The sequence below is a fragment of the Rattus norvegicus genome, chromosome 9 (genome assembly GCF_021556685.1).
Source record: "Rattus norvegicus strain SHRSP/BbbUtx chromosome 9, alternate assembly SHRSP_T2T, whole genome shotgun sequence".
Lineage (NCBI taxonomy): Eukaryota > Metazoa > Chordata > Mammalia > Rodentia > Muridae > Rattus > Rattus norvegicus.
The window spans coordinates 13,936,343-13,953,490 of record NC_141542.1 but is presented as its reverse complement, the minus strand read 5'-3'; the positions used below and the strand labels follow the sequence as shown (position 1 = coordinate 13,953,490).

Sequence of the window (17,148 nt, the reverse complement as noted above, 5' to 3'; positions counted from 1 at the left end):
CACAGTCACCATATTACACAAAGACTCAACAAAGAAAAAGAACTTCAGATTGATTTCTCTTATGAACATTGATGCAAAAATACTCAATAAAATTCTCAAAAACCACAAACTGAATTCAGGAACACATCAAAGACATCATCCATCAAAACTAAGAAAGTTGCATCCCAGGGATGCAGGGATGATTCAATATATGAAAATTCATCACAACCACTCTGGAAATCAGTCTGGTGTTCTTCAGAAAATTGGACATTGCACTACCTGAGGACCCAGCTATATCAATCACTACTGGGCATACACCCAAAAGATGCTCCAACATACAACAAAGAAACACGATCCACTATGTTCATAACAGCCTTATTTATAATAGTCAGAAGCGGGAAAGAACCCAGATGCCCTTCAACAGAGGAATAGATACAGAAAATGTACATCTACACAATGGAGTACTACTCAGCTGTCAAAAACAATGACTTCAGGAAATTCATAGGCAAATGGATGGAACTAGAAAATATCATTCTGAGTGAGGTAACCCAATCACAGAAAAACACACATGGTATGCACTCACTATACGTGGACATTAGCCCAAATGCTCAAATTACCCAAGATACAATCCACAGACCATATGAAGCTCAAGAAGAAGGACAACCAAAGTATGGATGCTTCACTCCTTCTTAAAAGGGGGAACAAAAATATTCATAGGAGGGGATATGGAGGCACAGTTTGGAGCAGAAACTGAAGGAACACCATTCACAGCCTGCCCCACCTGGGTATATAACCCATATATATGTACAGCCACTAAAACTAGATAAGACTGATGAAGCCAAGAAGTGCATGCTGACAGGAGCCTGATATATCTGTCTCCTGTGAGGCACAGCCAGAGCATGTCAAATACAGAGGCAAATGTTAGCAACAAATCATTGAACTGAGAATGGGATCCCCATTGGGGGCATTAGATAAAGGATTGTAAGAGCTGAAGGGGCTTGCAACCCCATAAAAACAACAATGCCAACCAAGCTGAGATCCCAGGGCCTAAACCAATACCCAAAGACTGACTATACATGGACTGACCCATGACTCCATCTGCATATGTAGCAGAGGATGGCCTTGTTGGGCAACAATGGAAGGAGAAGCCCTTGGTTCTGCCAAGGCTGGACCCCCAGTGTAGGGGAACATTTGGGGGGAAGGGGGTGGTTGGGTAGGGAAACACCCTTATGGAAGAAGGGGGGGGATAGGATAGGAGGCTTATGTCTGGGAAACTGGGAAAGGGAATAACATTTGAAATGTAAATAAAAAAATCCCTGACACTATTAATGGGACTCTTTTATGCTTATAGACATTAGTCTAGCTTAACTGTGCTCTGAGAGGCTCTATCCAACAGCTAATTGATAGAGATGCAGAGATCCACAGCCCAACATTAGGTTGAGATTGAAGAGTTTTTGTGGAGCAGTTGTTGGAAAGATGGGATGGGCAGAGAATAGAAACTTCAGAAGAAGACCAACAGAAGCAACTGACCTGGACCCTTGGAAGCTTCCTGAGAATTAACAACCAAGCAAAGAGCAAGCATGGGCTAGACCTAAGCCTTGTGCAAATACGTGGATGATCTGCAGCTTGGTCTTCATGGGAGTCCCCCAACAACTGGAGTGAGGGCTGCTTCTGAACCTTTTGCCTGCCTGTACATACCATTCACACGTAACTGGGGCACCTAGTCTGGCATCAGTGGGAGACCATACGCCTAGTACTGCAGAGACTTTATGTACCAGGGTTTGGTGATACCCAGGGAGGGACTCCCTCTGCTCAGAGAAGAGAGTGAAGGGAAAGTGGGGGGAGGAACAGTGTAAGGGGGGTGTGGAGCTAATGTTGGGTTGTAAAGTGAATAAATAATGAAAAAAACAAGGCAATTACTTAGCTATAGTTCAGATGTAATATTTCATTTACTTTATTCATTCTTTGCTCCAAAAGTAATAGTTAAAATTACCAGTGGGTAAATTATCTTGCACTTACTAAACTAACATTATATGTTTTACAATTTTGAACAACTTTACAAGTTACTGTTATTTTCAATTCTGAATAGAAATGTAAACTACAAGCAAGACAAAGCCAGTAGAGGCTTAAGTTCATCACCAACAAGTTTCAACAATTTACCCCAAATTTACTGTTAACAGTACCTGGCTGAAGACACAAGCTGCGCCTTAAATACGCTGGAGCGACTCTGGGATGTTATGAACTTAACCTTGAAAGGAAGAAGGTATACGAACTTCTATTTGGTTTGGATTGTAAGAACAGACAAATTACTTACAGAAACTGAATTACTTCAATACACATGTGAAGACATAGAAGAAAACAATAAAAATTTACAATCCAATCAGGATATAAACATCTTTTATATCATAGAAGTTGTCAATTATCTATGCACATATAGTTAGATTTTAGTAGTAACCAAACAGTTGCTTCTAAGTTCAACAAAATTACAGATGTTTTTCAGCATTTTATAGCCACATCGTTGGGAATGGGTTGTTGAGCTTCCTTTCACTTTAATGAGTATCTGGGATAAGCAAGTTATAAAGACAAAAGCTTTATTTTAGCTTTTGCTTTTGGAATTTACATTCCATGGTCAGATGGACAGAATATCATCATGGAATTAAATGACAGAGCAAAACTGCCCACCTCATATTATTGAATTTTTCATGGCCAAGAAACAAGGGAAAGAAAAGCAAGGGCCAGGAGCACTCATTCTCTTCTAGGTCACAGTCCAGTTTCGTAGCTTCCACCCACTAAGTTCTACCACACATTCTAATGGCTCTTGCTGGCACTAACACATGCTGTGCCCACGTCCTCAACATTTAGGAGAAAGTGTACATTTGAGTGATTGAAAGGAAATGTCATTCTAGCTCATGCTAGGTACCCTGAGCTCACATATATATCCTGCTCATGCCACAGGCTGCTCCTGCTGATCTCAGCTTAGCAGTGCTGACGTCTGCAACTAAAGTGACAGGGTAAGTGCTGAGACCCAAAACATGTTTGCCTTTCTGTCTTCTGAGCCATCATTCAGTCGTGCAACATGCTGTGTTCTCCATATTGCCTGGTTACTGGGAGTAAAAGGATGCCCAAGACATGGAGCGAGTGGGAGGTGGAAGGAAGTATGCTGGCAAGCAAATGCAGATGGACTCTGCTAAAGTGGGCAAAAGTACAAGCTGTTCCTCAGAAGCGATGACAGGAGATCAAAACTCAACTGGCTCCACACTGAGCATCAAGCCTCCATTCTGCTCTTGTCCAGACACAATTTGTGCTTCCAAAGGCCACCTTCATGTCTTCTGTCTGTTTCCTTTATGACCTAGAAATAGGATTCCCTTTACTAAGACTTGGATTTCTGACATCTCCTTGAAGTTCTTCCCTCACTTTCCTCCCACAGAACCTGCTCCCTTAAACACATTGCAACAAGTTGCAACATGTTGACTCTTCCCGTTGTAATCAGGCAAAACAGACTGAACAGGAAGGACTTTAGGATTTCATGTACTTTAATTTAGATGATCACTATTGATGTGTGTTTCAGAGTTAGTATCCTGGTTATACCTTCTAGAAGAATGTCATCATAAAATGTATACTACTAGAGTTTTATTTATGTGTTTATTTACTAGCTCGTTAAGCTGTGTTACTGATTTGTACTGAAGAGTGGAGGAAGTATATACTAAACATGATGCTTTTATGAATGGTGATGTGATGTTAGTTATCACAGAGTAGGAGCCACAATCCTTGGCCTTTACAGGTTGCTTTCAGAGCTTCCTTTGGCTGAATTGAGGCTTGCAGACAGACTCCTGTCTTAGATGTCCTTCTTGATCAGAGTTCTATGCAGAAGTTTAGAGAGGTTCCGTCCATCTTTTGCTTATAGATTTCATCAAACCTGTCATTCTGAGCTACAGTAAAGTGGTTTTTCCAATCACCCACAGTTCCTGAAATACAAAGCCCAGACAAGAACATCAGTCTCTGATTGACAGACTTTGTGTCCCTGACTGGAGGGTGGAGGGACCACAATGGAGCTGTCATAACAGGAATCTAATTCCACATCACCTTACTTCTCCTGTCTGAAAAGGACCCCTATTTGTCTTTGGGAGGGGCACCAGCTTCTAAATTAAGTGGTTGATTAATTCAAGGTGATCTGGCTTACATATACTAGATAGTCATAGTTATAAAAATGAACAAATAGTAGACATATAATCATACCAGAGGAGCTTAAAATGTTATAATGGCCAAAGACCCTGGACATAATAAAATACATATTGTGATATTCCATCTATACATGATCTAAAAGCAAGCTAAATCAACCTATAGTGAAAAATGAGAACATTTTTCTCTGTAGGAAGTGACTGCAGGCAAAAGATATCACACGAAATTGCTTAAGGTGATGAAATTCATTGCTTCTTTGATTCAGATGCTAATTGAATAGTTTTATTTGTTTAGAAAATTTATTGAAGTGTAGAGTTAATTTCTGTGAATTGATTTTATGAAGAGTACATCTTTGGAATTCCTATGATTCTTGTGGAAATTATGCAATTTGATGAACAAAAATGTTCATTGTAGCATTGATCCTATAATGTAAACATAGTATTTATAGTTTCTAAAATTAGAGAAATGATTGGAAAAGTAATAGTATGTCTATAACACATGTACAAACATGTACAAACAGTGATGTTTGAGATCTGTGTTTCTTTCTCTGGAGAGATAGCTCTTATTCATTATATACAAAAGTGTATAATATAACCACAGTTTATATTGTAATTAACAGATTAATGTCATGGTATCTGTATTTGTGTTTTTATGGCCAAAGCAAGCAAAGAAACAAACGCAAGTGAATCCAAAGAAGAGTGGTCATGGATGGGCTGGGAAAAAGCTACTTGTCAAATTCTCACCAGGGATTAATAAAGAAAAGAGATAGAACAGTTTGATTTGTTTCAGGGCCTGAACACTTGGTATACTGCAAGAGGAGTGAAATGAATTAATTCATGTGCTAAAAGGAAGACAAAAGATGTTCTGGAGAAATGTGTAAACCTCAGTGCTGGTTGCACTGCTGTGGGAAAAAAATGCATGTGTCAATGAGACAGTGGGATGGGTTTCATTCTGTACCTAACATTTGGAAAGTGGGTTTACTGAGGATCTGTATGAAATCATCAAACTATTGAGTTTTAAAAAGTTATTGAGTATACTAACTTTAAAAAAAAACGTTTTCCTCTTAAAAGTGAATCATGAGGGACAATCAGATTTTTTTTTCTTTCAAAATCTAGGAAGCATTAAGAGCCTGGGTTTCAGTAATACATGCTGAAAGTCCTGAAAGTGTCATGAGTCATGATTTGGAGACAGAATCAAACTAGATGTCAGCTCTGATGAGTCTAACCGCAGGCAGGGATCCCAAGGAGGTGTGCACCAAGGGTAGCTCTGGTCTTAGTTATCTGTAAGACTTGCTTTGTAGAGCTTCTTGTACACTAGGAACAAATCTCTAGCTTTCTTAGAATCACAATATGTGGATTGGAGGGGGACTGCCTCAGAATTAGAGATAAATAAGCCCCACAGACCTTTTCTCATGAAAGGGGAAATGGACTGGTCCAGGACAGACTTGGGGACTGTAGAACGATTTGTCATAGGATTCTCTTTCATTTTCTCAAACGATGTCTCCAGGACTATTTTATCCACGACCTCTTCATCCAAATTCTTGCCCATGAACTGCATTACCTTCTGGATTTCACGCTTTGGGTCCTGTGAGTGAGGGTAGCATTGAGTTGGACTGGAAAAGAGTTTTCACACTATCACATTTTTCCAGACATCCCTGTCAGAACCACATTCCTAAAGCAGTTTCCCTGTCCCTGGAGCTGAAGCAGTGATTTACTTACCCTCTTCATATCTTCATAGAAGAGAAAGAGAATCTGGTATCTGTCTCGAATTTCCCACCATCCTTTCACATGGTCAAACCAAGATCCCCAACTTACTGTGAAAAACAAGAATTGTTTTCATGGACACAAACCTTCCAAGTCAGGAAAGTTTGACTTTCCTTTTTCTTTCTTTCTTTTTTTCTTTTTTCTGGCTTCAGGTACATCAGAGAAGAAAAAATTCTCTATTAGATATTTCCAGGGTCACTGAGCTGCTCAATTCTGAGGTCACGTAGTTTCTATCAGTATTGGAGGTTTTGCTTTAATATGAGAATTAAAGTGGCTTCATGTTGATTATGCACAATCACTTGCACCCTCATATTATAACAGGGTCACACAGGCTGAGGAAAGTTTATAGGCCAGGAATCCCTGAATAAAGGCCTTTAAATAGGAGGCACAGGAAACTCTGGGGGATCAACTGTCAGGGGTTGTTCTCTCAGCTCAGCCTAATCGGGGTAAAACCACAGAGGGATCAATGCATTTTTATTTACCTTTTCCATTGATGAAGGTTTCAAAATACTCATTCCAGGTGCCTGGATCGGGGAGCACCTGGCTCATCCTGTAGAAGTGGTAGTAGGAAACCATGCAGTCTTTGGCATTTCGAGCCACATAAAGGAACTTTGGAGAAGAAGAGAGGTGAGTTAAAGGAACATGAACATGAAAAGTTCTGGGTTCTCACTCTGGCTGAGTCCTCTTGGGGAATGCTCAACTCTCCTGCCCTGGCACCAAGACTCAGCCTAGAGCAATGTCACCAATTATGGTACTCCCAGCCCAGCCCTAACTCATTGAAATTTATCTCAGTTCTTGATTTCCCTTTTGTTATCAGGGGCAAACTCTTCCTCTAGATACTCTGAATCAACTACAGAGCCACTGAGCCTTCCAGAAACCTCAGCCTGATTTCTGGGAAAGCAATCACTCCACCTGGTGTTTCGATGTGGAGCAGCACCATGGATCCTACTTGCTATGAGCACAAACTTTCCTCCATGATGGTCACTTTCAAAACTGTGTGTTTCTACACAGAATAAACAAATGCCAGGTGTGTTTGAATAAGGACCCTTTTGGGAGACATTTTCACCTTGCTAGAGATCTAACCCATGTTTCCTCCAAATCCAAATGCTTCTGCGCTCCAATGGAAAGAATTTTGTAAAGTTTCAGTTTATTTATTTATTTATTTATTTATTTATTTATTTATTTATTTATTTATTGATTGATTGATTGATTCTTGCACTTTGTACTCAGGTTGTCTTTCACCTCAGTATTGACTGACGTTTTATGAATTTCTTCTTTCCTTTTCATGGATGTGGCTTCCAGTCACAACACAGGACTCTCACCTTTCCTCAGTCCTCATTCATCCCCTTTCCAAGTTCTTACATTTCTCTATCCAGATGCACACAGTCTGAGAGTTAGGCTACTTCTGGTTCTTAACATTCAGTGTTTTATATATAAATCATTAAATATGCATAATATTTATAATGTATATGATATATAATATATATGTGTATATACAATTATAAAACACCATTTCTTTATTTGATGATTTGACTCAAAGTCACACCTTCTTTCCTTATGTCATTTATGATACAATGATCTATTTTATACAGCATTAACATTTTTTTATTTTTGCATACAACAGGTTTGTCAGAAGTTTTTGGGGGCCAACTCTGACTCTTCTTTGGCAGACACCCTTATGAAGCTTCTTCCCTTATGTATGTTGTGTGTATGTATGTATGTATGTATGTATGTATGTATGTATGTATGTTGCAATGTATGATCATGATCACAGTGGTAATCTGGGGGTCTGCGCTGAGATGACTCTTCAGAAAAGATCATGTGTATTTCTGTTGAGTATACTCTTGTTTTTGGTACTGGGGTCATCTTAGCTGACTTGTATGAGCTTGTAGTGTCCTGAACAGGGCAAAAAGCGGGAATTAATCTTTAAAACCTTTGAGGGGTGACAAAAGACTATCCAGAAACTACCCATGGTCTCCTTTACGACCCACAATGTACATTATATTGGTAAATTGCCTTCTGTTGTTTGAACTCACTGACAAGCTGTTTCCAGAAGTTGGGTTACTCTACACACATTTCAACACCAAGCATGTAGTTCTAAGTGTTCTCCAAGATCCCTTATCTGGGGAGAGACTATTCCACTAACTCTGTTACAAGGAGGGGAGAGAACAGTAAATTGCTTCTGTTACTGAGATCATCTGGAAGTTGAACTATTTCCTACAGGTGTAACTTTGTTTAGCCCACTGGGAAAGAGATGCTAGATCAGCTCTTGGAAACCTTAGCCATAGAGAGAAACCTCAGTGTGAAACTCCAGCTGATGCTTAAACTTCCTCAGTTTCTTGAAAATGGTGTGAGCACAGGATCTCCTGATGTTATCTCTTTCCTACCAGTCCTTTACTTGGAGGAATACTCTGCTCAGCCTGGGTATTTTATGAGTAAACTGACTGGCTATCCCAATGAAGATTCATCAGTAGTTTTTGCTAGATGTTTGTGAGTCCTCCCCTTGTAATATTATCTTTCTACTGTGATTTGTTCCTTGACCTGGAAGCCGTGCCCAGGGACACACTATGCTCTGCCTGGGAATCTCAGTGCTGGGAACACAAAGTGTCAGATTCAAGAGGGCTTGTCCAGGCAATTTCTGCTTGAGGACCTGATTTGTTGTTTGTCTGTCTGTCTATCTCTCTAACTCCATCCTTTCATCTGCAGGCTGCTTGCTATTTATTTTTCTTTGGCTTGTTTTATATACTTAATAACCTCACTCATTCAAAACTGAAAATATACCCATTGAAGACTATTCTCTGTACCACAGAGCTCAACTCCTCCACCTACATATACATTGAAGATGATGACCCATGATACCAAAGCCTCATTCTCTTATCTCCTTGTGTATGTTCTGTTTCAATCCCTGTGCAAACATTAAAGCTAATGTTGCTGAATTATCCAGGGGATCAAATACCACTGCACAGGTCCATGATAATTCTGCTTTTCTTAATTTTATTTCAGTTTTATTTTTTGTAACTTGGGAATTTCCTCAGCTTATTTGATCTCAGATAATATCAAGAGGTATTCCTCAGTGATTTCATGATAGCTGGTCCCAGTAATGCCAGGAATAGAATTGGCATTCCTCACCCACCTTTACAGACAATACACAGTCATTTGATTGTAGGAGCTCCAACAATATTTCTGCTATCTAGAAATACTTTAGTCCTTTCAAAACAATCCTTAAAGCTTAAATTATGCGATGGTTTTATTTATATTGATGCGTTGCCTGCTTCTATGATCATGACCCATGTGCAAGCAGTACCCATCCAAACCAGAAGAGGGCATCATATCCCCTAGTACTGAAGTTTCAGACAGTTGTGAGCTAATATCTGAACCTCTGTCCTCTGGAAGAACAGTCAATGCTCTTAAGCACTGAGCCCATTTCTCCAGTCCCTTTTTATCTTTCTTTCACTATTTCCATTTAAAAAAGAAAAAGATTATTCTTAGAAAAGCCATTGCCTCATCCTTGAATCTCAGCTCCACTCACTGCACGATTACTGTACCCTTGGCATACTCCTTGGTATACCCATGGTATACTCCTACCATGGTCCAACACCCTCAATGTGTCAGGAACACAATAGACAAGACATTGGGACACATGACATAATCCTAGAAAGAGTGACAGCAGCCTGGAGGCTTCTGAGGCTCCATCCAAGCCTCCTTTGCAGCTCCACTGGGATTTACCCTTTGAACATCAGTCCTTTGCACTTGATCTGCTCAGTCTTCTTTGTGCTCCACTCCATAAGCCCTCCTATAGCCTACAGCCTATGGTTCCCGTTCCCCACTCCCAGTCTGCTTCACTGAAGAACACATGATCTCCAGTACCTCAGTCTGCCCTCGGCCTTCACATCACATTTGAAAGCCTCTGGGGAACCACTCTACTAAATCTAGCATGGTGTTTGACTTTACTGCACAGTATGAGGTCTCAGAGGTACAGCGTACTGCTAAGGAAGCTATACTCACTCAGGCTGTGAGGCCTGAGGCCCTGGGCTCCCTGCTCCAGTCCGGATAGGAACTGCTACTGTCTTACCTTACAGTTGTTTGTCCAGAAAGACGGTGGCAGCAGCTGAGTGGGAAGATGGGTCCTTAATATCCTTGGAGCTGGCATCGCATTGGCTTTGTCCACACCTGTAACACAATTCAGGAGATGATTGCACAGTCTGCTCAGCACATGAGAACATCCACTCCAGGCTGCCCACTCTCTCCCTACTTATTCAATATAGTTCTTGAAGTTCTAGCCAGAGCAATCAGACAACAAAAGGAGATCAAGGGGATACAGATCAGAAAAGAAGAAGTCAAAATATCACTATTTGCAGATGATATGATAGTTTATTTAAGTGATCCCAAAAGTTCCACCAGAGAACTACTAAAGCTGATAAACAACTTCAGCAAAGTGGCTGGGTATAAAATTAACTCAAATAAATCAGTAGCCTTCCTCTACACAAAAGAGAAACAAGCTGAGAAAGAAATTAGGGAAACGACACCCTTCATAATAGACCCAAATAATATAAAGTACCTCGGTGTGACTTTAACCAAGCAGGTAAAAGATTTGTACAATAAGAACTTCAAGACACTGAAGAAAGAAATTGAAGAAGACCTCAGAAGATGGAAAGATCTCCCATGCTCATGGATTGGCAGGATTAATATTGTAAAAATGGCCATTTTACCAAAAGTGATCTACAGATTCAATGCAATCCCCATCAAAATACCAATCCAATTCTTCAAAGAGTTAGACAGAACAATATGCAAATTCATCTGGGATAACAAAAAACCCAGGATAGCTAAAACTATCCTCAACAATAAAAGGACTTCAGGGGGAATCACTGTCCCTGAACTCAAGCAGTATTACAGAGCAATAGTGATAAAAACTGCATGGTATTGGTACAGAGACAGACAGATAGAACAATGGAACAGAATTGAAGACCCAGAAATGAACAAACACACCTATGGGCACTTGATTTTTGACAAAGGAGCCAAAAACATCAAATGGAAAAAAGACAGCATTTTCAGCAAATGGTGCTGCTTCAACTAGAGGTCAACATGTAGAAGAATGCAGATCGATCCATGCTTATCACCCTGTACAAAGCTTAAGTCCAAGTGGATCAAGGACCTCCACATCAAACCAGACACACTCAAACTAATAGAAGAAAAACTAGGGAAGCATCTGGAACACATGGGCACTGGAAAAAATTTCCTTAACAAAACACCAATGGCTTACGCTCTAAGATCAAGAATCGACAAATGGGATCTCATAAAACTGCAAAGCTTCTCTAAGGCAAAGGACACTGTGGTTAGGACAAAACGGCAACCAACAGATTGGGAAAAGATCTTTACCAATCCTACAACAGATAGAGGCCTTATATCCAAAATATACAAAGAACTCAAGAAGTTAGACCGCAGGGAAACAAATAACCCTATTAAAAAATGGGGTTCAGAGCTAAACAAAGAATTCACAGCTGAGGAATGCCGAATGGCTAAGAAACACCTAAAGAAATGTTCAACATCTTTAGTCATAAGGGAAATGCAAATCAAAACAACCATGAGATTTCACCTCACACCAGTGAGAATGGCTAAGATCAAAAACTCAGGTGACAGCAGATGCTGGCGAGGATGTGGAGAAAGAGGAACACTCCTCCATTGTTGGTGGGATTGCAAACTGGTAAAACCATTCTGGAAATCAGTCTGGAGGTTCCTCAGAAAATTGGACATTGAACTGCCTGAGGATCCAGCTATACCTCTCTTGGGCATATACCCAAAAGATGCCTCAACATATAAAAGAGACACGTGCTCCACTATGTTCATCGCAGCCTTATTTATAATAGCCAGAAAATGGAAAGAACCCAGATGCCCTTCAACAGAGGAATGGATACAGAAATGTGGTACATCTACACAATGGAATATTACTCAGCTATCAAAAACAACGAGTTTATGAAATTCGTAGGCAAATGGTTGGAACTGGAAAATATCATCCTGAGTGAGCTAACCCAATCACAGAAAGACATACATGGTATGCACTCATTGATAAGTGGCTATTAGCCCAAATGCTTGAATTACCCTAGATCCCTAGAACAAACGAAACTCAAGACGGATGATCAAAATGTGAATGCTTCACTCCTTCTTTAAATGAGGAAAAAGAATACCCTTGGCAGGGAAGGGAGAGGCAAAGATTAAAACAGAGACTGAAGGAACACCCATTCAGAGCCTGCCCCACATGTGGCCCATACATATACAGCCACCCAATTAGACAAGATGGATGAAGCAAAGAAGTGCAGACCGACAGGAGCCGGATGTAGATCGCTCCTGAGAGACACAGCCAGAATACAGCAAATACAGAGGCGAATGCCAGCAGCAAACCACTGAACTGAGAATAGGTCCCCTATTGAAGGAATCAGAGAAAGAACTGGAAGAGCTTGAAGGGGCTCGAGACCCCAAAAGTACAACAATGCCAAGCAACCAGAGCTTCCAGGGACTAAGCCACTACCTAAAGACTATACATGGACTGACCCTGGACTCTGACCCCATAGGTAGCAATGAATATCCTAGTAAGAGCACCAGTGGAAGGGGAAACCCTGGGTCCTGCTAAGACTGAACCCCCAGTGAACTAGTCTATGGGGGGAGGGCGGCAATGGGGGGAGGGTTGGGAGGGGAACACCCATAAGGAAGGGGAGGGGGGAGGGGGATGATTGCCCGGAAACCGGGAAAGGGAATAACACTCGAAATGTATATAAGAAATACTCAAGTTAATAAAAAAAAAATGGGATTCAGAGCTAAACAAAGAATTCACAGCTGAGGAATGCCGAATGGCTGAGAAACACCTAAAGAAATGTTCAACATCTTTAGTCATAAGGGAAATGCAAATCAAAACAACCCTGAGATTTCACCTCACACCAGTGAGAATGGCTAAGATCAAAAACTCAGGTGACAGCAGATGCTGGCGAGGATGTGGAGAAAGAGGAACACTCCTCCATTGTTGGTGGGATTGCATACTGGTACAACCATTCTGGAAATCAGTCTGGAGGATCCTCAGAAAATTGGACATTGAACTGCCTGAGGATCCAGCTATACCTCTCTTGGGCATATACCCAAAAGATGCTGCCCCAACATATAAAACAGACACGTGCTCCACTATGTTCATTGCAGCCTTATTTATAATAGTCAGAAGCTGGAAAGAACCCAGATGCCCTTCAACAGAGGAATGGATACAGAAAATGTGGTACATCTACACAATGGAATATTACTCAGCTATCAAAAACAACGAGTTTATGAAATTCGTAGGCAAATGGTTGGAACTGGAAAATATCCTGAGTGAGCTAACCCAATCACAGAAAGACATACATGGTATGCACTCATTGATAAGTGGCTATTAGCCCAAATGCTTGAATTACCCTAGATGCCTAGAACAAATGAAACTCAAGACGGATGATCAAAATGTGAATGCTTCACTCCTTCTTTAAAAGGGGAACAAGAATACCCTTGGCAGGGAAGAGAGAGGCAAAGATTAAAACAGAGACTGAAGGAACACCCATTCAGAGCCTGCCCCACATGTGGCCCATACATATACAGCCACCCAATTAGACAAGATGGATGAAGCACAGAAGTGCAGGCTGACAGGAGCCGGATGTAGATCGCTCCTGAGAGACACAGCCAGAAAAAAAAAAAGAAAATTTAGATGCCCAAACTACCAGACCCAAGGAGAACAGAAAGCCACTAATGACAACACATCCCACACCTGTGTAGCATGTTCAACTTCAATAGATGTGTCCCACACACATCACTGGAGTTCTACATTCCTACCCTGGGATTATTCCTCCTCCTCCTCCTCCTCCTTCTTCTCCTCCTCCTCCTCCTCCTCCTCCTCCTCCTCCTCCTCCTTTTGCTTCTGTATAGGAATTAGTCAGCCTGAGTTCATGAAACCCCCCAATTTCTCTGAGACCTATAAGAATGGACTTCCCACATTTTACCATGTTGCTTGGATTCTCATCAGTGCCCTTTCATGCTGCTGTCTATCTGTATGACCATGGGGTTAACAATTCTCCTAACAAGACTTACATCTCTAAGGAAACTCCTCTTAGTGTCCCTCTCAGCACCCAAACCTGAAGTCTCTTATTGGAACCTCAAGGAATTCACTCTATCATTTTGAGGATAATGACCTGGAAGCCAAGAATAACCAAATTTGTCCTTTTGAGCCAGAGCTGATCAGAAACAGTGAGCAGACTCTTTTCACCTCCCTTCCTGTCATATCAAAAACATCTCTCTGGTTCTGTGCAGTGATGTTTCTTCTATTACATCCTTTCTGATACATGGTTTGTGATGTTTGCACTTCTATTTACAACTCTTGTAGGGACTTTCTCTGTGAATCTTTGAGATAAACTGGAGTAAGATGAAATAAAGATATTGCAGACTGTCCCTAAGGTCTTTCCTTTAATCTAGCAATCAGGCTCTTCAAATAATGGCAGTGGAGAGGTTAGAGGATTAGTCCTGCATTGCTTCAAAGATTGCATGAAATCATTCTGTTAGGCGGCACATTTGAATCTGGACTGTGATTCCCAGAAAATGATAAAGATTCTCTTATATGAATAATCGGAAAACCTGTCAAACAAGGAACAGAGATACTTTTAAAAAACTAGAATTGTGACTGATAATAAGTGGCATTTAACTATAAACATACAGCGGGAGGGCATGGTGTAAACTTACGTTCCACCTTACTTCTATGATATGAGGTCTAGAAGGTAACAAGGTATAATGCTTACTTTCCATTGTCAACTTGACTGGACTATGAACTGTATCTCTGGGTGTGTATATCCATAATGCGGTTTCCAGAAAGGTTCACCCACAGATTGGCAGCCCAATGGGAAATTAAACTAAATAGAAAAAAGGTGAGCAACACATTAGCATCTGTCTCTGCTTCTAACTATAGACTAATTGTGATGAGCTTCATGACAGATTCATAATGTGTCCTGAAATTTGAACATCAAGCTTAAAAGCCCTAAAATGCTGTAAACAAAGCTTCACAGACAATTCTGGGGAAAATTTGGAAGAGCGCAGTGCCAAAGAGTAGAGAATGGAGGCCCACTCATGAGGTTGCAGAACTGCTCTATGGAGAGATGGGCTGGAGGTTATTATATTATATTTTGGTGAAGAGTCTGGCCACATATTGCTCTTGAACTAAGAACTTGAGTAAGGTTGATTTCACAACAATAAGGGATTATGTTTAGCAAGGAAATCTCAAGACTAGAAACTATGTATGAAAAGAAAAATGTTCAGTTAACGTCACGGGAAAAATAGCTTTTTAATTGAACAAAGTAATTGCCTCCTCGTGTGTGTGTGTGTGTGTGTGTGTGTGTGTGTGTGTGCATATGTATGTATGTGCATGTGTATGTGTGTGTATTAATATGCCTGTGTATGTGTGTGCATGTGTGTGTATGTTTGTGTGCATGTATATATGTGTATGTGTGTATATGTGTGTATGTGTGTGTGCATGCGTGTGTTTGTGTGCGTGTGTGTGTGTTTTGAATCATAAGACACTGTCCAGAAACCACTTGGTTATGAAAGGTAAAGTACTGAAAGCAGATGGCTGTGAGCTGCTGATGAGTAGAGTTCTGTTCCTTCCTCTATTCTGCAGTTACACATGACCAGAGCAAAGGTATAATGAGAACATTAGGCAGAATTTTGCCTTCATATGCATCTATCTTCCTTGCTGATTCACATTTGGTAGAAATACAGAAAAAAATGGATCTGGAAGGGGTGGCATATACACTTAACCCAACACTCAGGAGGCAGAAGAGGAGAATCTCAGTGAGTTCAAGGCCAGCCTAATATACAGCATGATGCTGTTCCAAATAGCAACTAGGGGGAGGGAGAGAGACAGGATAGGAAAGAAAAAGAGAAGATGAAGGGACAAGGACAGAGATTAGACAGGAGAGGAACATATATGGAATCAGGGTCTCTTACCTGATGGTTGGGGTGGCCGAGCCCACTCAATAAAAGGGTGTCGGTGTTGAATGATGGTCCTCTGGCACTTCTCTACATCCCCATTCTGCTCAATCATGTCGACAATTTCTTGAATCCATGTTGTCCCTGGGAAGACCTTAAAGATTGAGTTAGAAGATTATTCTTCAAACATACTAATGAACGGGTGTGGATGCAGATGTTGGCTTTACCTTCTGTTCTAACCAGGATCTTGTTAGCTATAGAAGAAATACTTTGGATCTCTGGGAAAGGTAAAAGAGTAGAGACAAATCTCACCTCTTCCCAAGAAAAATGAATGGTACAAGAGACTAAGCTTCAAGATCCCAGGGATAAGACATGTGAAGTAGCACCCATTGTGGGACAAAAAGAGCCAGCTTCTCATTGTAGGTAGTTCTAACTTAGGTGAGAAGTTCAGATAGCTCAGAGGATGAGGCTGGGGCTACTACTCTACCAGGTTACCTGATTTAGGGTAAGTACAGATGAGGAGGTCATCTGGCTTCGCCTTGAAGGTCTGAATCTGACTCCAGTTGTCGACAGTTGGAGCCTGCAGTGGGATCCCTGCGACCTCTTTCAGTTTTGTCTGTCTGCTCAATTCTGGGGCCAGGGCCATGATGTCTCAGGGAAGAAGGTTTAGTCCCTGTGAGAAAAGATCAGAATGGAATTCTTAAAGTACTGTGATAAAGCATACACAACATGAAAATGACTCTTAAGTATCATAAGTGGATGGCTCAGTGGCATTAATAATATTCCTGCTGTTCTTTGTCTACCATCACCTTGAATCTCCTGAAAACATTTTACTTTTCTAGATGGAAGCTAGGAGCCCACTGCTGCTAAATCTCAGTGCCTGGCTACCACGACTTTCCTTTTTATCTCCTTAAACTCTAGATGCTTTAGACTAAGTTCATTTTGTCCTCTTGTGAATAGCTAATTTATTTAGTTGAATATTCTTAAGGATCGGCTGTATTGTGGCATGTCATCAGATTTTCTTCCCAATTAATGCTAACTTTTATTGCATGCCTGCTTGTAGTGTGGTTTGTTTATCCATTTCTTTGTCCATGGGCACTTGGAGTGCCTCCTTTCAACTATTGTACAATAAAAAATGTACAAATATCTAAGCTTCTACATTCATATTTTTGGGTTCATAACTCAATGCAGATATGCCATATAGTATGTTCTCATTTTTGAGAAATTGTCATAGAACTTTCCTACAGTGGCT

At 40.8% G+C, this 17,148-nt stretch overlaps 1 protein-coding gene across 9 annotated transcripts in view; it reads right to left on the bottom strand.

Moving 5' to 3' along the window:
- Positions 1-1,898: 1,898 nt before the first annotated feature.
- Sult1c2 (sulfotransferase family 1C member 2) overlaps positions 1,899-17,148 on the bottom strand; it is a 64,309-nt gene continuing 49,059 nt past the window's right edge. For 4 of the 9 annotated variants that reach the window (XM_087564656.1, XM_087564660.1, XM_087564658.1 and 1 more), the window contains 7 exons: positions 16,392-16,569; positions 15,915-16,040; positions 9,994-10,091; positions 6,404-6,530; positions 5,877-5,971; positions 5,562-5,742; positions 1,903-3,944 (listed from right to left, as the gene is read on the bottom strand). In XM_087564656.1, coding sequence (XP_087420782.1) covers positions 3,832-3,944; positions 5,562-5,742; positions 5,877-5,971; positions 6,404-6,530; positions 9,994-10,091; positions 15,915-16,040; positions 16,392-16,542 — 891 coding nt within the window. In that variant the 5' untranslated portion in view covers positions 16,543-16,569 and the 3' untranslated portion in view covers positions 1,903-3,831. 9 annotated transcript variants of the gene reach the window in all.